The sequence below is a fragment of the Dipteris shenzhenensis genome, chromosome 7 (genome assembly GCF_047967505.1).
Source record: "Dipteris shenzhenensis isolate YYH24624 ecotype China chromosome 7, Dip_SZ_1.0, whole genome shotgun sequence".
NCBI classification, from domain to species: domain Eukaryota; kingdom Viridiplantae; phylum Streptophyta; class Polypodiopsida; order Gleicheniales; family Dipteridaceae; genus Dipteris; species Dipteris shenzhenensis.
In genome coordinates this window covers 33,386,952-33,414,591 of record NC_141602.1, presented here as the reverse complement: position 1 = coordinate 33,414,591, position 27,640 = coordinate 33,386,952, and the positions used below count along the sequence as shown (strand labels likewise).

At 43.0% G+C, this 27,640-nt stretch overlaps 1 protein-coding gene across 1 annotated transcript; it reads right to left on the bottom strand.

Annotated features, from left to right (window-relative positions):
• Positions 1-636: 636 nt before the first annotated feature.
• On the bottom strand, positions 637-4,591 carry LOC147900248 (pentatricopeptide repeat-containing protein At3g16610-like). Its single transcript, XM_087377472.1, has one exon. The coding sequence runs from the start codon at positions 4,294-4,296 to the stop codon at positions 1,429-1,431; it is 2,868 nt and encodes a 955-aa protein (XP_087233598.1). The 5' UTR covers positions 4,297-4,591; the 3' UTR covers positions 637-1,428.
• Between the last annotated feature and the right edge of the window lie 23,049 nt (positions 4,592-27,640).

Below are 27,640 nucleotides of genomic sequence, written 5' to 3'. Positions count from 1 at the left end.
ATCGAATAGACTTCGATTCAACCTGATCTTCGAGAAGAACTCATCGATGTGCTAGTACCACGCTCTTAGGGCCCGTTTCAACTCATATAACGTCTTCTTCAGTTTGCATACCTTTGAAGCAGACCCTCGAACCTAAAAATGAGGTCGTTGGTCCACATATGCCTACTCCAGGGTTCCGTTCAAGAATGTTGACTTCACGTCCATCTGAAATATGGACCAACGGTGATGGGCAGCCAAAGCAATCAATGTCCGAATAGTGATCATGCGGGCTGTGGGGGCAAACGTCTCATCAAAGTTGATTGAGCATAGCCTTTCGCCACTCTAGCTCCTCGAAATCTTCAGTCTTCTCCAATTCTATAATGGTCAACTGGGGTGTGGGAACTCTGGGAATTTTAACGACCTCCTCATCTACCTAGGACGCCGCTTCCTCAAAGATCACATTCCTACTGATCAAAATATGTTTCGTCACCGGGTCGAAGAGGCAATATGCCTTAGATTCTTCACTATACCCAACGAAGACGCATCATCTTTATGCACATATACGAATGCATCAAAACAAAAAATCCTCAAATGAGAGGTAGTGGGCTTCTTACCATAGTAAGCTTCATAGGGCGTCATATCTACAACGGCCTTGGTCTTGCTCATGTTGAGGATGTGAACTGTAGTACAGTGTGACTACTTCACCCCAATAAGCTTTCGAGAGAGGGAACATGACTAGAGGAGGAACTATGAAGAGCAGAGGCAGAAGAGGTTTCTGACTTCGACACGTCTGCTGCAAATTTCACACAGAAAAGAATCTCCAAATAGAGCGTGCGGTAGATGAAATGGAACTCTGCAAACCTTATTCGAATCGGAGTCGCTTCACACATGTATACCTCACTCAAAAGATAGAGCATAAACAGCCTACACGAGAGACAGAGAGCTCCAGATAGTATTCCTCTACCACTAGTGCTCAAGGTGAGCACAAGACGACCAGCAAGGGGCTGGGCAAAACCTGAGACTCTCTGTAGGCTAACTCCTGCTCCGCGCTGCCTCTTGTAGGCTTCAATGGCTGATGGAGAATGAGGGAGCAGGGCTGTATATAGCCCCTGGAACAGGGCTGTAGAACCGACCAGCAGGGGGCCGATCCCCTGCCCTTTGCACCGATTCGTGCGGCCTATGGGCCGACCTGTATGGTCGGCTCCTAGCCTCCCTTGATTGCCCTATAAAAGGGCCCTTTTGGCTGCTGCCTTGCTGTGCATATGCAGCCCCCCAGATCTGCAGAGGCGCCTCCACGCAGCCATAGAGCCCCCCCAAACCCCCTATGATCCAATGCCCCTTTGTCCCCACCTCACAGATGGGGTCATTGATCTCTAACAACATTGCGGTACATGTGTAACGAAAATTCTCTTAATGCTCATATAGCTTAGCATCATGGCCTCTTCAGTTTCAAAGAAATTGAAGCCTAGAATTCCATGCTTGTTCTTTAACTCTCATTGCCTCGATTTTTTTCTCGTCCTCCTGCATGTGAGCATCTGCATAGATGTTAGACATCAAGACATATGCAGCAGCATCCTTTTCATCCAACCGCACAGCATATTCAAAGACCTGCCTTCCCATCTCCACATTACCCCACTTGCGACAAGCACCCAACACAGTACACCACACTGCAAGATCAGGTTCGAAAGGCATGTTCTCCACCATTGCTACCACCTCATCTAAGTGGCCTGCACGGCCAGCAAGATCAATGATGCAAGTGTGGTGCTCAATAGTTGGAGTAATATCATAATCTTTGCTCATGGCTTCAAAGTACATCTGGCCTTTCTCAACTAGACCTGCGTGACTGCATACAGTGAGAAGACTAAGGAATGTGACCTTGTCCGGCTTCATGCCAACTTCTCTCATTCTCTCAAGCATATGGAAAACAATTTCACTTTCTCCCAGCTGGGCATATCCAGCAATTAGTGCATTCCATGTGACAACATCTGGAGGGATGCCATTCTGTTGCATATGCTGAAAGCAGTTTAGAGCTTCTTCAATAACCCCATGTTGGGCATACCCTGTGATCAGTGCATTCCAAGAGACTACATTTCGGACTGGGAGCATGTCAAATACTTCCTGTGCTCTTGCAAATGAGCCACATTTAGCATACATATCAACCAAGGTGTTGCCAACAATAGGGTCTTGTTCCAGCCCCCTTCTGGCAATCTTAGCGTGTATTTCCTGTCCCTTGTCTATAGCTCCTATGCTGCCACAAGCTTTCAAGCTGCAAATAAAAGTGACAGCATCGGGAGCAACACCCTCGAATTGCATCCGTTCAAGACAGTTCAGCCCTTCCTCACCAAGCCCGTGTTCAGCATAGCCTGCAATTAATGCATTCCAAGAGACTACATTTTGAGCTAAAATCTTGTCAAACACTTTACGTGCTGTTGTAAACAAGCCCCATTTGGCATACATATCAATTAAGGTGCTGCCAACGAAAGGATCTCTTTCCAACCCCTCCCTGGAAATCTCTGCATGTATTTCTTGGCCTTTGTCTATGGCTCCTATGTTGCCACAAGCTTTCAAGCTGGAAACAAATGTGAATGCATCCGGAGGCACACCCTCAAGTTTCATCTGCTCAAAACATTTCAGTGCTTCCTCACCAAACCCATGTTCGGCATACCCCGCAATCAGTGAGCTCCATGAGACTACATCTCGAGCTTCAAGCTTGTCAAAAACTTCATGTGCTTTTGCAAGCAAGCCACATTTGGCATACATATCAACCAAGGTGTTGCCAACAAACGGATCTCTTTCCAACTCCTTTTCAGCAACTTCTGCGTGAATGTCTCGGCCCTTGTCTATGGCTCCTACACTGCCACAAGCTTTCAAGCTGCAAACAAATGTCACAGGAGTTGGAGACACTCCCTCCAGTTGCATCTGTTCATAACAGTGAAGCGCTTCTTCACCAAGCCCATGCTCAGCATATCCTGCAATCAGTGCATTCCATGAGACTACATTTCGAACCAGAAGCTTGTCAAACACCTCCTGTGCTTTTGCAAGCGAGCCGCATTTGGCATACATATCCACCAAGGTGTTACCAACTGTACTAGTTTTTCCCAATCCCTTTCTGGCAATCTCTGAGTGTATTGCTTGGCCCTTGTCTATGGCTCCTATGCTGCCACACGCTTTCAAGCTGCAAACAAAAGTGACAGCATCCGGGGTTACACCCTCGATCTTCATCTGTTCAAAACAGCTAAGAGCTTCCTCACCGAGCCCATGCTCAGCATATCCTGCAATCAGCACAGTCCACGCAACTACATTCCGAACTGGAAGCTTGTCAAATGCTTGCCGTGCTCTTGAAAACAAGCCACATTTGGCATACATATCAACCAAAGTGCTGCCAATAAAAGAAACTCTTTCCAATCCCTTTCTAACAATCGCAGTGTGTATTTCTTGGCCCTTGTCTATGGCCCCTACACTGCCACAAGCTTTCAAGGTGCAAACAAACGTGACATCATTTGGAGACACACCCTGTAATTTCATCTGTTCGAAAAAGTTCAGCGCTTCCTCACCAAGGCCATGTTGGACATATCCTCCAATTAGTGCATTCCACAAGACTACATTTCCAACCGGAAGCTTGTCAAACATTTCCCGTGCTTTTGCAAGGTAACCACATTTGGCATACATATCGACCAAGGTGGGGCCAACAAAGGGATCTCTTTCCAATCCCTCTTTGGCAATCTCTGCATGTATTGCTCGGCCTCTTTCCCCATCTTTCAATCTAGCACAAGCCTTTAGAAGGGCCATAAACGTATGCTTGCTAGGGTGTACAGAATCCTCTTGCATTTTCTGGTAGAGGTTGAAGGCATGGTGGAATTCCCCGCATTCTATATAACCTGTGATCAGAGAAGTCCAAGAATACTGGTTGCGATCAACCAGCGTGCTAAAAACCTCCAAAGCCTCACACATGATTCCGCATTCCACCAACATTGGGACAAGGTAGTTACCGAGAGATCGATGTGATTCCAACCCCTTCTGGCACATGTAGGCATGTAAGCGCTTGGCATATGGCAAGTTTTTCTCTTTTCGGCACTTCTGCAAGATGCATATAAAATTCTCGACAGAAGGCAGCTGGGACACATGTTCCAAAGACGTGAGTGTCTCCTCTAAGGTCAATATCTCCCAGCCACTGTTCTCTCGCAGTTCTTGAGCCTTCGATGCCTTCACCTGTTCCCTGGACCTAAGGCTGGCCTTGGAATTGCCGATAATCTCCAAGAAGCCATGGTCTTCCCAGTTTGACCGTGCGTGACCAGTGGATGCTTTGGCCCCGTACATTTCGTTGCTTCCGAATTCCTTTTTTCTCAAGCATGTAAGCTGGGTTGTACCAAACCTATTGATTCCTTGGTAATTTTATCAAATTGGGTTCACCTGATACTCTCAAAACAGACCGAGCATCTTGAAAGCTTTTATGCAAACCATTTCGTCGCACACTTACTTTGCTAGTTCCACCCACTGGGTGGGATCCGTGAAAGTACTCTTGCCATAATAAGCGCTCTATGAATATCCTACCTGCAAAGCTTGTACTCACTTCTTGCAATTGGTTTTCAAGCAACGCACTTCTTGCAATTGGTTTTCATGCTGAAGCTTGAAAACCAACTGCAAGAAGTGAGTAGCTGCATGGGACTCAAATTAGAGATACTTTCTTCAATACTTTTATTATTGGCATGCTTTCTTCAATGTATATATTTAAATTTATTCGAAGTTATAATGTGTGTCTGTATATATATATATATATATATACATTTATTCAATGTTATGGCAACATACTAGAAATTGAATTGGTACTCGGCCATAGTTCAATTGCTTCCCAAGGGAGAGCCAACGGAATGGCATTGGTCATCTCCAAATTTGGCTTGAGCAATGTTCCCTTGAGGCATGGCATTCCCCCGAGCATCCTCAAGCACCTGCCGATAATCTAAATAATTGGTATAGTTGATGTAAGTGCAACGTAAGAGCAAAGAGCTCCAGAAGATTGATGAATATTATGCAACTATTGATTGTCTGCTATGACGTAGCTCACATATTGTCACGAAGTCCCATGGATGATGATCAACCCACATCCAATTGTAGCACTATTTTTCCATGCACTTATGTGGTTGCATGAGCCGAGAAGTCTGTATATCTAGAGAAAAGGCAATAAGTAACTATCAGCCAAGCATAATCATGTAGCATCAATCGAATTGATGACCTAGGTGGTACTTTCTTCCAAGTACTCACATGATCTATTATGACTGTGAGAACAAACAATACATAGACATAGAGATAACGGGCTCAATAGAATACATAAGGTGGGGGGGAAGAGTTCTCCATGAGATCTCTTCGGAGGGTCTTAGTGCCTCAATTGGCACTGAAAACAAGTGAATACACATAAGTGTGAGCCCTTCCTTAGGTTCTGTGAAATGCGAACGATCGTCAAGATGAATGGATGGTACTTTGTAGCACCTATGATGGAAGCCCGTGCGTGCTATAATGCAATCGCTTGCAAATGAAATCGTTGTGCAAACTCTGTGTGTGTGTGTGAAGTTGAACTGCTAGAAATAGGTACTATAAGAACCTTTTGTGAAGGGAGACAAGGTGAAATATAGAAAATGAGGATTTAATTTAAAGGTCAAATAGTGGAAAATTCTACCTTAACCAAGAATTTTGCCATGTATTTTTGAAGGTTGAGACCAAGTCAAAACTAGACAAGATGGTGTTTGAAAGACCTTGAAAAGTAACTATTGTCACCGTAAGCTCAAAGAATGGACATCACAATGTAAAGATGTACCATTTTATGAAAGAAAATATCTGGACTTTCTTGTTAAGATCCATGACATAATGGTTACCAATGGGAATGGAATTGTGTTGGTAGTAGTAATTTTACAATAACTAAAATAGTTATGTTAAGTTTACTAACATGATTGAAATAGCTATGTTAAGTTTACCAGCATAAAATAACGTTAGCTGGAAAAAGGCCTTTATCCCTCCAATCTCCCTCTCACATCCCAAATCTCTCACACCTAAGTTGCCATATTAGCTTCTCCCCTTTTCTCCTTCTCTAGTCCAAATCTCTCATCCCTAGGCTAACAGAACTCTCTCACACTCCTGATGTGCCACATCCCTAAGCTAACATATCATTCAAACCCCTGAGGTGCCACATGCAACCCCCCCCCCCTTTCTCCTTCTTGCTACATAAATTACCCCCCCTTGGGCTCCAATTTTCACCCTATCTTGTTTCCCTCTCATAGCCTAGATCTCTTACCTTTGGTTTGCCATTTCCCCTCCCAGTTTTTTTTTGCATAGCTAATATGTCCTCCCCCACTCTTGCAAACCCTCCCCCTCACTTATTTTGTCAACTAGCTTCCTACCCTCCTTTGAAGAGGCCCCAATCCCTTGCCACCTGTTTTCTTACTATGCCTCCCCTTCTCCTGATGATGGCCACCTTTCACCTCCCAAAACTATCATCCTCAATTGTCATGTTTCTTGCCCCTTTCGCTTTCTCATAGCCCAAATCTGTCAACCCAACTTGGAATATTTTATCCCTCTTTCTCCTCTTTGCAACCCAATTCTCTCAACTGGGAGTTACAATAGTTTCCTTGTCCCTCTTTGCTTAAGTCTCTCGCCCGCAAGCTATCATATTCACTCTATCCATTCTTCCTCTCGTCCTTCCCCCTTTCAAACCACAACCATCGCCCCACCCCACCCCCCTCTCCCTCTCCCTATCCCCTGCTCTCCCTCTCTCTCTCTCCTCTCTCTCTCTCTCTCTCTCTCTCTCTCTCTCTCTCTCTCTCTCTCTCTCTCTCTCTCTCTCTCTCTCTCTCTCTCTCGATCTCACACCCTCGGTTGCCATGTTCAGTGCCTCTTGTCTTCTTGTCCTTTCTCCCTCTCATATCACACATTTTCGCCTTAGATTGTCATTATCCCTCTTCCATCTACAAAACAAAAAATGTAAATCTTATTGATTATAATGGTAGCTACTCTAATATCTATTAGCTTCCTCTCCTACCTTTCATACACTTGGTTGGATTGAACTCCATGGCCTAGCCTAGGAGGTCAACTGTTAGCTTGGATCCTCCAAGGAAACAATTTCACCTCTCAACAAACCCTTGGACTTCCCTTTGGTTGCCGCTTAGTTTTTCCATTTGTTGTTCTTGACTGTTTTTTCATTAATATAGAAGCAAAAATATATTTTTGAGGTTAACCGGAGCACTTTGAACTAAAATGAAATAAAGCATAAGAGTTAACTTTGTTTCCTAGATCAAAGATAGATTCCAAGTCATATGCTAATGGGATGCATCGCAAGAAGGGGTAAAAAGACATTTTCTGAATGGGTAAGACAAAGCCAAAGAAGTAGCCTTCTGGCAATACTCATGATTATTTTAATGGCACCACCTGGCCTCCAATCACAATGCTGGATTGCATTTAATATAAGGACACATCATCTCTATGTAACAATAGTTAAATATGTAAATCCTAGCGAAATTTTTAAAATTTTTGCATAAAATTTTCAAATCTTGACGAATGATTCAAAATTTTATTTTTATGAGGGCATATAAACTTTTGATGCCAATATAAAAGTTTCACTTCTTAACGAAACTAACATGAAAAAATCATCCATGACAATGAAGTAAAGAAGCATGCTAAAAGGTAGCTCAAGGATTAGAGGGCTACGAAACAACTAGAATCTAGCAAAAGAACCCATGGAAGAGACCCTGAAAAAATTTCTAGGTATTGAGTGGTTAGAATCAACAATGCCGTGCTAGGCATGAGTGGTTAGAATTAAAATTTAACATTTCTCAGGATAGAACTCATGCAATTCTTACTTTCAATACAAGAGCCGAAAGAATGTAGAGTCTTAGAAGTCCAACAAGCTGAAAGGATCACCAATGTGGTTTGCTAAGGAACTTGCAAAACCTCAAAGCTAAAGAACTCATAAAAACTCAAAGCTAAAGAAGGAAACTCAGAGCTAAAGAACAAAACCTCAAAGCTTGCAAAGGTGAAGGCGTCCAAGAAAGAAGTAAATGGGCTATCTATCAGTTGAAGAGAGTGGAGTGTGATAGCCTCCTAGCACCTAGATGTGTAAATAATATGGACACTCTGTTATTGAAAATGAATGACATTACATTGTTATATAGACAAATCCTACTTAGAAAACCCTTATGGTCTCTCAGTCTATTCACACTCAATCTTTATTCTTGGGATATTCCCTTTTCACCACACTTTGTACACTATGTGCAGGAGTGCACTTTACATATCATCAATACCCCCTCTTAAATTGTAAAGAGTTATGTCTTAAAAAGATAGCAAATTTGCTATCGAGAGAAGAATATCTATGAGCAACTTATCTATGATGTCCCTCTCGTAAGGGGATTTGAAGGATAATGGGACACAAAGCAAAATGCTTATCCTTGTCCTTTTTGGACAAAGCCTATATGAAAGGCTTGTGGTGGGAGTCTAGGCTCGTTGTAGGATCCCATCCTACATCCGACAATCTCCGTCCTCTTAACGCACGGCCAAATCATGTTTATGGCCGATGTGGTGGCAAGAACCAGCTAATTTTGTCAACGTGTTCATTGGAACGACTGCAAATGCATGGTACCACGTGTTGCCATTGTGTCTCCAAGCACCCACTATGTCACCACTGGTGCAAAACACTGACACATGGCTTAAATTGATTGGTCCTTTCCCTTCCCCTCCCTATAGCCAAACCCAAGTTTGCAGTGCTTTATGAACACTTTTTGTTGCATGCCCCCTTGCCCATACGCTTCTGTTTTGGTTTATAGTGCTATCCCCCAATTTGCTACGAACTCTCTCTCTCTCTCTCTCTCTCTCTCTCTCTCTCTCTCTCACACACACACACACACACACATACACACACACAACTCTCTCCCTCTCCCTCTCCCTCTCCCTCTCCGTCTCCCTATCCCGCTCTCCCTCTCTTATTATATATAATGATCTTGACAGATGGCCCGCATCAGGTGGCTTCACTTGCTTTCTGCATGGGGGAGGCTGCAGTGTTGTGGACTACATCATGGGATCCCCTGCCTTCACATCTCGTATCATTGACTTTACCGTAGCACCTCTCCCTCCAGGGGCTGATCACACCTATCTTTTCTTTAGCATTTCTACCCCTCGCTGCACAGCACTTTCTACCCCGTTGAGTTCTTACTCCACCTACCACGATATATGCTTTGATCACGGCGATCACTCACCTACTTACTCTGGCCGTCTGTACGTACTTCTCGCATACATTGACTTTATACCCCTATTAGAGGATCGCGCTGCCCTAGTCACTCGCTCACTACACGAGGCTGCTCTTCACGCCTTCCCCCATACCACCCGCTCCACCCGCCCACCACCACCTAGGACCGTACCGTGTAATAGCTGGTACGATGATGAGGGTAAGGCTTTATGCCGTCAGCTCAGATTCGAAACAAAAAATAGCCTTTCAAGTGAACCAGAGACGCTATGCGAGTATCGTTGTCTAGTATGCAGGAAGAAACTGGACTTCATGTGTCAAAACAAGGAGGAGCTACTGAACATTCTGTTCAATAACAACTCTAAGGACTTCTAGAGGATATTTATAAAGGGACGATCCCCCCCACCACTCATTGACACTCAGGTGTGGATTGATTATGCACGCATGCTCTATGATATCCCAAATCAACCAGTCCCTAACATATCACATATGCCAAGCCCCACGTCCTCTTGCACCCTCTTGACTAGGGGGGGGTGAAGGATGCCGTAATGAAACTTCATAATGTCCAAGAAAAGCATCATGAGGGACTATGCATTGAGTTCATTGCATATGGGATTAACCTCCTAGCCCCCAATCTTAGCCAAGCTATTTAATGAAGCGGTTTGCTTGGGGTTCCCATGCACCTGGACTATCAACACTATCTCACCCATCCACAAGGTAGGGGATCCCATGAACCCAAAGAGCTACAAGACCATTATGATTGGACATGTCATGTCCAAGATTTATGCATCAGTACTTGATTCTGAGGTCAGCAGATTTGTGGAGTGTCAAGGACTTAGAGCAGCGGGACATGCCGATTTTAGGCAGGATCATGGGACCATGGACCACGGACCATATCCTCGCACTCAAATGTATCATCGAGGAGGCGAGGGAACATAAGTAGAGGGTTTACTATAGCTTTGTGGATTTTCGCAAGGCATTTGACAGCGTTCCAAGAGCTCACCTCATACGATGCTTACAGGATTTGGGTTACGACCAGGAGATCATTTGGGCTGTCATGGCACTTTATGAGCAAGTTTTAGGCAGAGTATGGATAGGATCTGGTGGACAGACGAGATCATGAGGACTATTGGGGTAAAACAAGGGTGCCCATTATCACCTACCTTGTTTGGCCTCTACATCAACGAGCTCGAAACTATGATGTAGGCACAGGGTGGGGTAGGTTGCTCCCTTGCGGGCATGCTGATCCGGATATTATTGTACACAGATGACATGGCTCTCTTATCCTCCTGAGCAGAGGGGCTCCAGAGACACCTTGACGCACTATAATCCTTTTATGAGTCTCATGATTTGAAGGTCAACTTGGGTAAAACCAAGGTTATGATCTTCAATACATATCGAGCCGTCATGCGAGATGAGTCCTATTTTGAGTTTCATCATGCACTTACCTTGGGGTCGTCTTTTCTGAACCCATCTTCACCATGAGACCCGCGATGCATGCACGCTTGCGTAGAGGATATGCTTCATTGGCTAGGCTGGAGAGACAGTGCTTTCGCTCTCACTTTCAGTATCCATGGACCAAATGGTTGCTTTTTGACTCCTTGGTCCACCTAGGACGGATGTATGGTAGTCCATGCTGGGGGCCATTACAAGGAACATTGGAAGATGTATGCATAAGGGAGCAAATAGAGCAAATTAACTACTTTAGGTCAAATGTGCATGACATTATACATGCACTCATTGTTGGATTATCAAGGTTACATAAGGGTCAATGGATTCATACAGACTTACACCCTGGTAGCATTCTATTAGATTTCACAGCAAATGGTGCATGTAGAGTTGGCCTAATTGATTGGGGGATGGGACTAGTTTCTTCAGAGACTAAAAAAGCTTTTAAGGATATGAAGAAGACATCTCTAGAGACTGACCAACAATTTACACAAAGGAAGCATAAGATAGAGCAAGAGCATGCATGAAAGAAGTGGCTTGCACCTGAGCTTCAATGTTTTTCTAGGAGATCAGTCAGACATATATGCATTAGGATGGATAATTACAGAGATTATACAATTTTTAGAAGATGTTGTTGGGTATTTTGAACTGTCTCACCACATGCCTGATAGTGCACTATTAAAGTGTATTAAAAAACATGCCTTTGAAAAGATGATGATTGAGAATTCTACAGAGAGAGTAGCACTTATGGATACTTATAGTATCCTATCAACATTTGGATGTAATGCAAGTCTAGCAATGCAACCCCTTGATGAGATGAATGTTGTTTTAAAGCTAGTAACATAGAAAATATGCTCTCTTATAAAAATATCTTGTTGTTGTATTCATGTGGTGGACTTGTATTCATTTTGCATTCGTATAGCAGATTTTTATGAAAATCAATTAAACTATTTCTTCTCTTGGAAGATGTGTTATACTTGATTTGCAATGCACTTGAAGTGCACATAATTTTATAAAGATAAGAAGTATTATGCTATTTTTTCAGCATGTGTTTAGAGAAAAGAAATTATGTTCTATTTTATGCTCAACTAATAAAGACATAATTTTTGAAATAGGTACTTATCATGGGAAGAAGGAAGAAAGTTCAAGCTTTGGAGAAAAATACAAAAATGACATCTTTCTTATTACCTTCTAATCATTGGGCACTAATATAAACATGTTTACAACATCAAGTACACCAAAGAATTTACTCTCAAGTTCATCATCTATAAATCATGAAGCAATTTATGGGACTCTTGAACATGCTTTGGGCACAATGTATCATGCTATAAATCAATGTTCTAGATCACTGCTTAATGATGATAGTTTTAACAGGGATTTGAGTTTTCAAGTCTTGGAAGCAGGGAAGACAAGCTCACAAAACTGTAATCAAGGGAATGTAATTGGAATCAAAAATTCATCAGCTAGCACATCATTGACAAATAATGAGGTAGTGGATTTAATTGGATTGGAAAGTGGAAAAATGTCAGTAACAGTATCATCAATGTCAACACCAGCTGAAGAAGCCATTCGAAGAATGCATCACAAAATTGCAACTCTTAAGTAAGTTAAGTAAGCAGAAGAGAAAGAGAGATTGGGTAGCCAAATATCCTTCGTTAGATGTAGAACAAGTGGACACTGGGGATGCACCAAAGTGGGCCATTTGTAAAATATGCACATGGGCAAGGAAAAAGGAGGCATGGTTACAATTGAAGATTGATACGATTGAGAAGCATTGTGGGAAGGTTTACAAGACTGTAGAAGGTACAAGACTGTAATGAAAAGAAAGTGATCAAAGGATGGGACAAGGAAAATAACCGCCACTTAAAAAATGAGATTGAGTACAATAAGTTCTTGCTTGCACAAGAGTCTAGCAAAAATAAAGTGAAGGATCATTGAAAAAGTGTTGGGAATGTATCAATGATCAGGTTGATAGAGAAAAGATTGTGTAATTCTCAACTATCATGCAAATATTGAAGCAAGGCCACTCACTGATAGACTTCTTGGGTTATCATATCCAATTTTTGGATGTTCCTAATTTGGCAAGCATGGATTGGTCAAGGAGTAGCACAACAGATATGGCTAACCACATGAACCAAGTCATAATTGATGATTTAAAGGAGACTTTAAAACTTGCAGACTTTTTTTTGTGTCATTGGATGAGTACACAAATGTGGATACTACATCGTTGGTTGGGAATGCATTTGTAAGTGGTAGAAAACAATAAGAGAAAACCATATTTTTTACATGTACACAAACTTGATTTAGAATCCAATGCTAATAACTTAGTGCAAGTTTTGATCCAAGCCTTAAAATAGTATGGAGGCATGACAGAGTCTGATATGGTCAAGAAAGTTGTTTGTTTTGCATGTGATGGTGCTTCAGTCTTGCAAGGTTGTCGGAATGGTGTCTCTGTACAAATAGAAACAAAATATTCTCCTTACTGTGTTAGGATACATTGTATGGCTCATCGCACAAATCTAGCTTACAAAGTTGTATCCATGTTTCCATCAGTACAAAGAATCGAGACTTTGGTTTAAAAAAGCTACTCTTACTTTTACAAGAGTCCAAAAAGATACAATCAATTCAAAGTTATTGCAGAAGTAGTGGTGGGTACAAAAGGGAGAAAGATTTTGAAGAATGTGAATACTAGATGGATATCTTTGGTTGAGCCAGTGAAAAGAGGAGAAAGATTTTGAAGAATGTGAATACTAGATGGATATCTTTGGTTCAGCCAGTGAAAAGATTATGGGATAAATACAAGACTTTGGTCTATTCAATGCATATGGAGGCAGAAGAAGAGGTTGAAAAGGCAGATATTTTGTATCATAAACTGATCAACATGATTTCGTTATTGGGATTGTGTGGAATTATTCCACTTTTAGACAAAATGAATATGTTGAGTAAAATGTCTCAATCGAAGGATATTTATATCAATGAATATGTCAAGGCAATAAAACACTAATTTAAGTCTAACAACAGCATATGATAAGAAGTCAAGCTCCAGTTTTCAAGACGAGAAATTGTTTAAAGATTGGAAAATTTTAACAGACCTAGATGGGGATTCCTCTATTTTAACATGTGACCAGGAAGGATATGTTTGCCTTCGTGCAAACAATCAGGTTTTCAGGATGATGATAGAAAACAAATGACACAAAATACTACAATACATTAAAAAATAGGTTTTTTAAAGAAAGTACGAATAGTGAAAAATGCCCTTAGTGAAGTTGCAAGTGCATTGGTAGATGAGATCAAAAGTAAGTTTCCATGAAATGACCTAATGGAAGCATTTACCATCATATTTCACTACTACACATGAGTCCTATTCTGACACTTAAGGACCAACGATTAGTGCACGCGGGGCGCTAATCGTCAGTAATCAAAGCGAGATTCGTTAAGTGTCACTATATAGTGACTTTAGGCAAATTTCACTGGATGTATGGGACCCACATAGTCAGTCCCCCATTTTTCAAATGGTTTTTGTGCAACAACTGTTATTAGGGGATTGAAGTCTTTGTGTTGTGGTTTAGTTGTTCGTTGGCATACATCACAGCCTTTTACATATTCATAGGCATCTGCCCACAGTGTTGGCCACTAGTAGCCTGCGAGGAGAACTTTTCTTGCTATGGCTTCCCCTTGGAAGTGTCCTACAATGCGTTCATGGACTTCACTCAGGATTGGCACGATCTCATGAGGCATTACACACCTTCTTAATGTTTGTTCCTTGCCCATCTTGTACAGTTGTCCTGCAATGAAATGATAGGGTGTAGCCTGCAATGAAATGATAGGGTGCAGCCTTTAGAATCAATTTTATGGCATCTACTGCTTTCATTTCAGGGGGTGGTCTTCCTACCATCAAGTACCCAATGATATCTCCACACCACTCTGGAACAGCATCTATTTGAAATAGTGTGGCATATTGTAAGTCATCTTCTACTCCAGTGGCTTCTTCTCCTGACTTGACACTAGACATGTGATCGACAAGGTAGTGTTGGGCACCTTTGTGGACCACAATTTTGAAGTTGAATTCTTGAAGCGAGAGGAGCCATCTGGTTATTTTTCCTATTGTACACGGGCAATTCACAAGATAAATCAATGCTTGATGGTTGGTGTAGAAGACAAAATCATTTGCCAATAGATAGTGCCGACATTTCTTTACACTATACACCATTGCTAGGGCTTCTCTTTCTGTGGTTGTATAGTTGATCTCTGCATCATTGAGTTGTCGACTGGCGAAGTAGAATGGGTAGTCTTTCTTATGTTCACCAGGTTAACAAAGCACACTCCCAATTGCATACTTGGATCCATCAGTATGAACATGAAAATCAATATCCCAATTGGGAGAGAAAAGGATGGGTGTTGTAATTAGGCACCACTTTAAAAGCTCAAAGGCTTGGTTGCACTCTTCGGTCCATAGGAATTCTACTAATAATTTGTAAAGTGGAATAGCTATCATGGCATACTGCAATATAAATCTTCTATAATAGTTGACATGTCCCATAAAGGCCTGTACACCTTTGGAATTTGTAGGAGGAGGCAATTCCATGATCATTTTGATTTTGTTCATGTCAGTTGCAATCCCATGTTGAGAGATGATGTGTCCCAAAACGACTCCATGGGTGACCACAAACTGGCGTTTGTTGGATTTAGGGAGATGCCATACTCCCTGCATTTGATTCATACTGCTTCAAGACATTTGAAGTGGTCTTTGTTGTTTGAATGGATGCACAAATCATCCAAGAACACCTGTAAAAACTTATTTAGAAATGACCTGAAATCTATGAACATGACTTGCTAGAATGTGACCGGGGCATTACAAAGACCAAATTATAGCCACTGAAGCCATCCAAAAAGCTATATATTTCGGAGCCTGCGACCTTTTCCAACACTGTTTCTATTAAGGGTAGGGGATAGTGATCCCTAATTGTGGCAAGATTCACATTTTTTAAGTTTACGCATATTCTGAGCTTCTTGTTGCATTTAGGCAGAATGATGATGGGTGAAACCCAATCAGTGTGCTCTATCTTGTAGATGAATTTGGCATCTAGGAGTTTTTCTAGCTCGTCATAAACCATGGTGCCATACTTAGGATTTGTGCGATAAGGTCCACATACCTTAGGGTGAGCACCTTCCCTTATAGGTGTCATGTGTACTGCCACGTCTAGTGAAATTCCTTTCATCTCTTTGTATGACCATGCTAGGCAGTCACAGTATTCCATTAGGAGTGCTTTGAGTTTGGTTTCATCTTCTTGTCGAAGCTATTTCCCAATGAAAACCAGTTTTTCTTCCTCCTCTTCAAGGGCGAGGTTTATTATGCATGTTTTTGCTGGTCCCTCATAGATTGGAGTTTCTCTAATGCTATCAGTTTCTTGGACTTCAGCTTCTCTTAATGGTCTTGGCATTGCTATTGGTGCACTGCCACTTGTATAACTTTTGAAGTATTTTGGCACTTCTCGAAGATCCGCCTCTGATGGTGTTGAACTAGCCTGACATGTGCCATGTGCACTGGGTGGCATAGTTGCATTTACCAATTTGTTAGGCTCTTCTTTGCTTTCTTTTTCTAAAGTCTCTTGATTGAGCTTCATCCGCACATGTGGCTTATATTTTCAAAACTTCTTACGTTGGGAACTGTGGGGAAACTTTTCCACTGGTAAGGTGTTTCCAACAAGTAAGGGTTCATTTGCTGCGCATACTCCTTCCAGTCCCTCAAGGGACCATTCAAGAGGCGGTGGTTCTAATTTTGAGGGAGCTACTAGCTTTGCAAGGTACAATTCGACGATCCTTATTTGGACTCGTTCAAATTCATTGAAGTGTTCGGCCTTGACTTTTTTGTGATTTCCTCCTTTAGCATTCTTGCAGGATCTTCTGCTGCTATTCAACTTTGGAGGTTCAACTTTTGGGAGCTCGATTGCCATTAGGGCATGCAGAATGACTAAGTCATTATCAAAGATTTGATCTTCAATTTCAGCATTCTCAGCCTCAGTTTCAAGGTCCCAAGGAAAATCTGAGTCATCATTGGTATGGGTACCTTCTTCAGGTTCATTATCCCACTCAAGGTCAGCCATAAAGAATGGCATCTCTAGATCAATTGGTTCTTTATGTGTGAGTGGAGGATCTACTTGTAGCACCTTAGCATCTATCTATGAGAAGATGGGGTCTAATGAATGGCAGTTGTCGATGGTTGACAATGTCTGTATCCAGTTATTGACATTGCTTTGTGAGTCACCCGCTATGCCATGCTGTTGCAAGGGAGCTGATTTGCTTGAGATTGTCGTGGAAGATGTGTCATCCAATGCTCTAGGCACAATTGGTTTTATAGCTCTTGCTCCCACATTTACCCTGACTGCAGTGTCATGATTCTGGATTGTTAGTCTATCAATTCCCCAGTCATGGAGGATTGATGCTTCCTATAGCCAAGGATGTCCAGTAAGATTTGATAGGATTTTTTGGGGAGATCCAAGATTGTGAATTGAAGGGAAAAGTGGACTCTTGCGATCTTTGTGGACACGCCATTTACTATTCCCAAGGGTTTAAAATCAACAAGGCGTATGTTGAAATTAGCCTTTTGCATTGGTGGGACACCCCATTCTTCGTAGAGCTCCTTTGATAGGACATTTACACTTGCTCCACCATCCACTATGGCTTGGACTTCATTCTATGCCTTGTGGATCAAAGGCATAATAATGTTGCGTATGTCATCTCTCTCACCCATCCGCATAGGGATATCTTCAATGTTGTTCATAGGTGGAGGGGGATTTGCGAGTTCAATCCATCCTTTGAAACTCTCCCAGAGATTGGGACAATTCCATAGGAGGATTCCAATGGTAATTGACATGCGCTCTTCCACTAGAAGGTCTAGGTACCATTCAAATGCTTCATCAGTTAAGGCCATGGGAAACCAAGCCACCTTGGTTTCATGGAATTGATCTCCACCTGCGCAGCATGCGGCATCAAAATGCTAGAGGAATCAGGCTGGATCTCCCCTACCATTATATTTGGGAAGTTCCAGTTTTCCCAAGGGGCGCACCTGCCTTGAGTGTTATTATTTCTTCAATTAATGAAATTGTCAGCCTCTACATCGAGATCGATATCCCCATCATTGTCGCGATGATGTCCAGCCATGTTGTGGCGTGGAGGAGTCAAAGGGAATGATTGAATTTCAGGGGGGTATTTGGGGTAGAGGATTGTCAGAGGTGGTGGTTGCAGTAGAGTTGTATGTGGATTTGGCGTTGGAGTCAGAGGCATTGGCCAGAACATAGATGCGTGCAAATTGGGCGAGATTTGCAAAGGATATCTCTGTCGTAAGTCCGAGTGTGGATGTAGTTTTGTTGGAGGGTTAGAGTGGTGTTAGTTTATGTAGGGACCATCATGTTAATAATGTGCCTAAGATTGTCCTACATGTGTAGGGAATCATGCCAGTGTAGATGGATCATTAATCGAAGGTCACGGCATGAAGATACGAGCGAATTTGTGTGAAATGAGGCCCACACAGGGGTGCAAATGAGCGAGTGCTAGTGATGCCAAAATGGCGTACAATGGACTAGAAAAATACCCCATAGCATGGTGTTTTCATGTGTGAAATCAAGGTTCAAACGGGGTCCAATTTGGGTCCCAAACGGATGAGTTATGAGGGGTTAAAGTAGGGGTAAAATTGGCTTTTTTTGGGGGGGGCTGGTCTTAAGGGAGGTGTGAATGGACTTTAAGTCCAACTGAGGGGTTTGAACCAAGTTAGTTCTAGTTAGATAAACTAACCTATATTTTCCTAATTATTGTAACTAGGAGGTTAATCTAACTACTCTTACTAAGTACAATTAGTTACTAACTGAAGGTTAGTTATGTTGAGATATCGAGCTCCACTCATGATATGCTAGGGTGACCATTGTGCATTTATGTCACCGACTTGTTAGCTGCAGATGTAGTTGGTACAGCGCCCATGAATAATAGCTGGATGACAGCTATCCTTATGTACTCTAGTTCGTGGCTCAGTTAGTATGCCACCTTAGTTAGCTGAGTTTGGTTTGAGACCCACATATAGGGTTCTTCTATTTCTTTGTACTAGAGTTCTTTTGGCTTTCACAACTAAGAAGAGAAAAACTATTTTCAGCCTCCACCTTTGTGTGTATTCCCTCATTGTGTATGTGAGAAAGCCGCAAGTGAGACTCCTTCCTTCTCTCCCACTATCTTCACATGGTATCAGAGCCAGGTTCGTGGTAAGGAGCTCAAGAAAGCAAACCAAGTTCGCGGTGTCCTGGTAAGAGGACCAGTGTTGCTTTCCTTTTTCGAGTTTGGGAGCAAATCTCTATAGGTAGCACAGCCAAAAAGTGCAAGAGTGCATTGTCCTAGATTGAGAGGCCCTTCGTGGTGTGGCGAGAGGGCAATATATGCTGTAGGATAGGGCAAAGCCCTGGGTGACTTTATTTCTCTGATTCCAGGCCATTTCGGGGCCCGTTTTAGTGGCAGAAGCTTTTCATAGGCACTGAGAAAAAGGCCCTGTTTTTGCTGCGCAACCACTACTCTACAGGTCAGTGAAAAGTTGCCGTAGAAATTGCATTATATGCCTGTTCGCAGAGATACTGGGAGTTACAGAATCATCCTTATTGCCTGTTCATGCAAAATTGTCACTAGCAAGTGACTGTGTGGTCAAATACCACTTTCGTCAGTTTTGCAGATTTGCCCGTGTGAGGTAGAAGCTATGTTTTTTGCAGTGACAGAATATTTTGCAGTGTTCTGTAATGGCATCTGATTCTCTTTCACAGCTTGTCACTGAAAAGCTTGACAAGAACAACTTCCAAGCATGGAAGTTTAGAATGATGAATTTCCTTATGGGAAAAGGCTATTGGGAGTTCATTACAGGAAATGAAGAAGAACCAATTCTTCCTAATGTTCCCAATCAACAGGAAATGCAAGCATTTAAAGGATGCATGAGAGAGCCAGAAAAGTTATGTACTGGCTGTCTATCAGTATTTCCGATTCTATGATTGTGCATAATGTGGCTCAAGCAAGAGTTGCACAATGTGCAGAGAGAAAATATGAGCATCAATGACTACCACATGAAGGTGAAGAAAATTGCAGATGCACTTGCTTCCATTGGGTCACCAGTGGAAGATGATGATCTAGTTTCTGTGACCTTGAATGGTTTAGGAAAGGATTATGCACAGTTCCGGACATCCATTGCCGTCCATGAAAAATTTCCTGATTTAGAGGAGTTGTTTGCTCTTCTAATTTCTGAAAGAGCAGAGAAATGGTGGTGCATCTTCTTCAGGAGGAACTTCAAAAGAAACTGTCTTCTACTCAAATGTTGGAGGAGGTAGAGGCAGAGGTAGAGAAGGCCGATCTGGAGGCCATGGTAGAAATCAGAATATGCAGCAAACTCAAGAAAACCAGTCCTTTGGAGGAGGACGTGGTAACTCTAGAGGCAAGGGGAGCCAAAGAGGTCATGGTGGATGGCAGAGAGGCCAAAATGCAAATAGCAATGTCGAATGCTACTATTGTGGTAAAATGGGTCATATGGCTAAAGACTGCTACAAAAAGCAGAATGACATTATGAATGGAAAATTGCAGCAAGGCAATTATGCATCCTCTAGTAGACAGGGTGATGACAAAAATGAGCATTTATTTATGGTGCAACACATGACCAATTCTGTGACAAGTGCAGAAGAAAGCAATGATGTGTGGTATGTTGACTCAGGTGCATCAAACCACAGGACAGGTCATGCAGAATGGATGCAGGATGCAAGGAAAATGGAAAAACCAAGATTTGTAGAGATTGGTGATGATACTGCACATCCTATTGTGCATATTGGTAAAATTCATTTGTCTATGCAGGATGGGAAAAAGAAATACGTGTCTGATGTATTTCATTTCCCGAATATCACAAAGAACCTGGTTTCTATTGGTTAAATGGTTGAGCAGGGCTTGTAGGTCAGATTTAATCCTCATGGATGCTTTGTTGAGGATATGAAAAATAATGGTTGCTTGATAGCAAAAGGAAAGAAGAAGGGTAGGATGTTTACATTGGATGCAGACATGCCTGAATTGAGTGCATCAATGTTTGCACATGGAACCAGTGTAGTTGTAGATATTGATATCTGGCATAAATGCATTGGTCATGTTAATGTACAGTGACTTAAATCAATGCAGGCCCAAAACATTGTTGCAGGATTGCCTAAATTCAAGGTTGCAAAAATGCATAAGGTATGTGAAGCCTATCAATTTGGAAAACAGGCAAGGAAACCATTTCCTAGACATGTTCAAGAGAGTAAGAAGCCATTGGAATTAATCCACTCTAACGTGTGGACTACTAAAGCTGCATCTATTGGAGGTTGTCATTATTTTTTCACTTTTATTAATGACTACAGCAGAAAAGTTTGGGTGCATTTTATGAAAAAGAAAAGTGAAGTGTTTGGGCATTTCAAAGCTTTTAAAGCTATGGCTAAAAAAGAAACAGGCCTACAAATAAAATGCCTAAGGTCAGATGGAGGGGAGAGTACCTCTCAAATAAGTTTGCAAGGTTCCTGCAAGAGCATGGCATAAAGCAGCAATATTCATGCAGTCATACCCCACAGCAAAATGGGCTTGCAGAAAGGAAAAACAGGCATATTGGAGAGGTATCTCGGGCCATGCTAAATGAAAAAGACCTACCAGATTATTATTGGGCTGAAGCAGTTGCTACAGCAATTTACATAATGAACAGGACTCCCACTGCAGCAATACATGGCATGATGCCAGAGGAGATGTATACGGTAGGAAACCAGATATTTCTCATTTGAAAATTTTTGGGTGCATTGCCTATGTTCATGTGCCAGATGAGTTGAGGTCCAAGTTGGATCCAAAAGAGTGCTGCAGTCACTTGGAGCAGCAAGAAACAACCTACAGTTGCCTTGTCGAGCACAGAGGCTGAGTACAGGGGTGCAGCAATGGTTGCATGTGAGGTAGCTTGGTTGCATAAGCTACTTTATGATATGCATCAGTCTACCGATGGCCAATTGTCATCTAATGTGACAACATGAGCAGTATACACTTGGAAATAAACCAGTCTATCATGCTAGAACAAAGCACATTGAGGTGCATTATCACTATGTGTGGGAGAAGGTTTTACTAGGTCTTATTGATCTAGTTTATGTCAGCACAGAGGATTAGGTACATGACATATTCACAAAGGCATTGGGCGCAGAGAAGCTGCACAAGTTCAGAGACCTGCTTGGTGTGCAGGAATTGGGATTGAGTTCAAGGGGGAGTGTTGAGATATCGAGCTCCACTCGTGATATGCCAGGGTGACCATTGTGCATTTATGTCACTGACTTGCTAGCTGCAGATGCGGTTGGTACACCACCCATGAATAATAGCTGGATGACAGCTATCCTTATGTACTCTAGTTCGTGGCTCAGTTAGTATGCCACCTTAGTTAGCTGAGTTTGGTTTGAGACCCACATATAGGGTTCTTCTATTTCTTTGTACTAGAGTTCTTTTGGCTTTCACAACTAAGAAGAGTAAAACTGTTTTCAACCTCCACCTTTGTGTGTTTTCCCCCATTGTGTATGTGAGAAAGCCGCAAGTGAGACTCCTTCCTTCTCTCCCACTATCTTCACAAGTTAGACTAACCTAGGTATTAGTAACTAACTGAGGCTAAACTAACCTAACTAAGTTAGACTAACCTAACCTAGGTTAAACTAACCTAGGGTTAGATTCATGGTTAGGTAAGGGTTTTTTTTTTAGGCGGGCGAATTCTACGTGACGGCGGCGACGCAGGGGAGGTTCGCATAGACGGGAGGGGAGGGGGAGGGTGGAGGGGAGGGGAGGGTGAGGAACGGGTGTGGGGCGAGCGGAGGGGGCAAGCGGGGTGTAGAGGGGCATGGGGCGGGCGGGCGAGGGGCGAGGCAGACTGTAGAGGGACGTGGGTCGGGCAAGCGAGGGGCGGGGCAGAGGGACACGGGTAGGAGGTGGCGGGGGCATTGGGCGGGTGTTGCTTAGGTCTAGTGCTACGTGCGAGTGCCGCCTACTCAGCATGAGCCATTGTGGGCACTGGCCCTTAGTAGCAAGGGCCTTATGACCCTTGCTTAGTAGGTAGGTTAGTTAGGTTAGTTTTGTGTAGGGAGCGGCCAGCGAGGGAGGGTAGAGAGAAGAGAGAGAGAGAGAGAGAGAGAGAGAGAGAGAGAGAGAGAGAGAGAGGGGGGGGGGAGGGAAGAGAGAGAGAGAGAGAGAGAGAGAGAGAGAGAGAGAGAGAGAGAGAGAAGGGGGGAGAGGGGGAGAGAGAGAGAGAGAGAGAGAGAGAGAGAGAGAGGGGGGGGGGGAGGGAAAGATAGAGAGAGGGAGAGAGAGAGAGAGAGAGAGAGAGAGAGAGAGAGAGAGAGAGAGAGAGAGAGAGAGGGAGGGAAAGATAGAGAGAGAGAGAGAGAGAGAGAGAGAGAGAGAGAGAAAGAGAGGGGGAGGGAAAGATAGAGAGAGGGAGAGAGAGAGAGAGGGGGGGGGAAAGAGAGAGAGAGGGGGGTGGTGGTGGTGGAAGGGGGTGGTGGAGATGGAGGGGGGGGGTGGAGGTGGAGGGGGGTGGGGGGAGGGAAGAAAGAGGTGGTGGAAATGGCATGTAGAACTCGCATGTAGGAGTTGCATGTAGAACTTGTATGTAAAACTTGCATGTAAAAATCGCATGTAGGAGTTGCATGTAGAACTCACATGTAGGAGTTGCATGTAGAACTTGTATGTAGAAGTTGCATGTAGAACTTGTATGGAGAACTTGCATGTAGAACTCGCATGTAGAACTTGCATGTAGAACTTGCATGTAGAACATGCAAGTTGCATTTTTAAGAGGGATTATTTCTAGCCTTATGCAAGTACAAGCGGAGCTTTGCCGCTACTCTACACACACATTCTATTCTACCTAAGTCCATGTTGGCACAGAGACAACATGGCACCATTCTTTTTTTAATGCTAATCACGTTCGATCTCTGAGATTGAACAAGGCTACCTCTCTGAGCTAACACTAACAAGCAACTCCCCCTATGAACTAAAACAAATAATAGTCTATTGCTGCGATCCATCCACGATCAACATACTGAGTTGAACAAGCTCTAACGAGCTCACGATAACTGAACAAGATGCATGCTAGATGAGCAGCTCCTTCTACACTATTTCAACAACCCTGAATACTGATAGAACAAGATGGGCAGCTCCCATCATAAACTGAAAGAGACACTAACTCGTAGTGCACATGATCAGCTACCCTCTACCTCATGAGACGAGCAAAAAGATGGATTGTAAACTAGTACATCCACCCCTTTTGTAGAGATCCAACTAGTAGCTCCACTAATCCACATCCTTCCTTTTCCATGCAAATCCTTGGCCATTGATTGGCTCCTTTTATCCCCACCAATGAGAACTTAACCTTTCATCTCACTTTTCCACCCTTCTTTATGGTCCTCTACCTTTTGTTGTTGCCATGCAAAGTAGTCCTCACCTATAGTCTTTTTGGAAAGCACTAGTCCTTCTTTAGTGCCTTAGTGACCACTCCCTCCATCATCCATTCCATGTGCCAGTGCAAGATCCAAGGTCCACATCCAAACTTCATGGGTCATCCAACCATCAATTTGGTCACAAAGTTCTTGTCATCATTTCCTGCAATCAGGGTTCTCCATACAAGTGTGTAGTTATTTCCAAAATATATGTTCAATACAAAGTATCATCTCAAAAAATAGAGGAGGCCAATGTCATAGTATTTTCTAGTTACTATCTTCTACCCTATCCCTGCTATCTACATGTGCACCTATCAGTGCTACTACCTCCTACACATGAGTGCTCTTATCCATGATTTACATAGCATTTTTTATTTGATACAAAAAGATACCAATCGCACAAAAAAAAGCCCATCAATGTCATCATAGATGATTGCCATATCAAAAGTGTGTGTGTTGATGGGGGAGCCGCATTAATATCATGGTGCCCCGTATCATGAAGAAGTTGAATTTGAAATGCTCAAGGCATTCCTCCACTCGAATCAAAGTAGCAGATGGTCAATGACTCGCCACCCTAGGAGTCATTGAGGATTTGCCTATCACTGTCAATGGGTTGACCACCACCATCAATTTCTATGTAGTGGACATTGAAGATACACGCGGGAGTTACCCAGCCATACTTGGGAGACTGTGGTTGAGAAAGAGTGATGTAGTCAGTTATTGGAAGATGGGACACATGTCTTTTGGTGCTTCAAAGGAAAAGATCCTGGTGCAACTAGGTGCCACTGAGCCAGAAGAAGAAGAGGAGCAAGACAGTGATACTCTCTCATCCTCGATGTGTGAGTCAATGGAAGATTCAGATGGGGGGGAGGAGTTCTTGGAGGAAGAAGTTTATATGATGGGGGCGTCTCCGACCCCTCCACCTGTAAAAAAGTTAACTAGTTTTCAACAGCTTGAATCTATGCTTTTTCCAAACCTCACTCCGAGTGAGAAAGATGAGTTCCTAGAAATGTTCAAAGGTTTCCCTAATCTCTTTGCAACTAGCTACCACCACCTTCACCATGTGACTAACATAGAATACAAGATAGAGCTGAAGCCTGTGGCTCAGATGTATCGGAGATTAGGACCCCTACAGATCGACACTTTGTGCTCAGAGTTACAAAAGCTTGTAGAAGCTGGGTTTATCATTCCAGTTAACAATACTGAATGGGTTTCACCAGTGGTAGTCACCCCAAAAAAAAACAAGTGGCAGGTCTGCATCGATTATAAGAAACTTAATGCGGCCACCAAGAGGGACCATCATCCTCTGCCCTTTCAAGACCTCATTATTGAGAAGGTAAGTGGTCATGAGCTATATACTTTCTGCGATGGTGGTTACTCCGGGTTTTATCAAATCAGAATTGTCAAGGAGGATGTGCTCAAAACCACATTTGCCACACCCTGGGGGACGTTTGCATTCAAAGTGATGCCATTTGGCCTCACCAATGCTCCTGCTACCTTTCAAAGATTTATGCAGATGGTGTTTGCTCCTTATTTGGGGGTTTTCTTGGAGGTGTTTTTAGATGATTTTTGTATATTCTCGGCATGTAAGAAGCACATCATGAAGGTTAGGATGGCCTTCCAAAGGGTCAATAATGTGAACGGCAGTCTCAATCCTGATAAATGCACCATTGGAGCCACTCAAGGGAGGCTACTTCGACATATTGTCTCATTCGAGGGCATCAAGCCTGACCCCGAGAAGATAGAAGCTATCTCAAGCTCTCCCTGCCAACAACCAAACGTCAAGTACATTCATTTGTCAATCTAGCAGGATACTATCACTGCTTCATTGATCAATATGCTACTTTAATGCGACCCATGACTGGGGTTGATTTCTCTTGGGATGAGGATTGTGATCATGGATTTGTACAAATCAAGAGTGCTCTAGCTTCAGAACCCATTCTATGCAATTGTGATTGGTCAAAGACTTTCTATATCAATCCTGGGTTTGGTGAGCACACTCTAGCAGGTATTCTTCTCTAGCAAGGGGAGGATTGGTTCATGTATCTCGTTCAATTTTCTTCTCGACAATTGCTCGAAACTGAACGATGTTACTCTAAGGCTGCTGACAAGTATGCCTTGTCTTTGGTGTTTTGCATTGAGAAATTTAAGCATTATGTGGCTGGAGAGTCCTTCATTATAATCTCTAGCAATGGTCTTGCAAAGCAGGCTCTTTAATTACCAAATCCCATGGGCCAATTGGCCAATGTTGAGAGTTCATGCTCAACATCATGTGATCATGTGTGCATAGCACCATCACGTGATCATATGTGCATAGCACTAACCTTATAGAGTGCTATAAAGGAAAGGGTTAGATCCCCTAACCCTAACCCTAAAAGGGTTTGTATATATTCTATTTTTTCAACTAATTCTAGTGTACAGTTAGTCATTTGTGGTGTGCTCTCTAGCTGTGCCCTCTCTCCTCATCTCCACTCTTCTCCTCTCCCCTCTTCATATTTTGTCATGGTATCAGAGCTCCCTTGCCTTCCGCTGAGGCATTGTGATTCCTTGAGAGTGCGAGAGAGATTGAGAGATTGAGAGGTTTCTATCTTTCATTCCGTTAATGAAAGATTTCCGTTCATTGGAAGAGTTTTCAGTCCATTTCCTCCATTTCCATTTTTTAAGAGTTCTCATTCCGTTATGAGATAGATTCTTTGAGAGATTTCATTTCTTCTTGTGATAGTTTGCTCTTTAGTCTATGATCGATAAGCAGATGACTCCACACAACCAATCGACCAAACAGACAAGCACACAGCACTGCATCAAGCAAGTGCTCTACTCCTAAGGTGCATCTATCCTCTACAATGACTTTCAACAGCTACTCTATCACTCTGTAATGACCTCGAACATCCCTACAACAATGGCTACTCCAACAGCAAATGGCAGCGACCAAGTAGCTACGCCACGGATGAATAGCTGCCTTCAAAGCCTTGCTACGATCCACCAAGCGCTCCTCCAGCGAGCCAGTGCTCCTCCAAGATGGCCAACCAGCTCCACCTGTGCATAGATACTTTGTTTGCGGCAGCACAAAAGTCGCTTTGAGGTAACATGCTCCCAAGGGTTGCGTAGCCTTTGCACACGATCGAGATGTGGGCATCCCCAGCGAATACGGCAACTTCCAAATTCAAGATGAGGATGAAGATAAAAACCAGGGCGAGAAGCAGGCCATTGAGCTAGGCCGCTCCTACTCGGCTCTTCCCAAGGCCACAAAGCTCCTAGCAGCTGCCTCCAACTCGCTCATGGGCTAAAGCCTCCGATGGCTCCTATCAGTAGCCCATGCTTCAGTGCCTCAACTCGATGGCCGGCCACCTCTCCAAGCAGGCCCGCGACCTCCTGCTCCAAGCATTGACCAGTGCACCTTCAAACAAACAAAGCTTCACGAGAAGCAACAGCAGCGATGCCACAACAACAGACTCCAAACGGCATTCCGTCGATGGAATCTTGAAGATTCCGTCAGGACCTTGCAAGA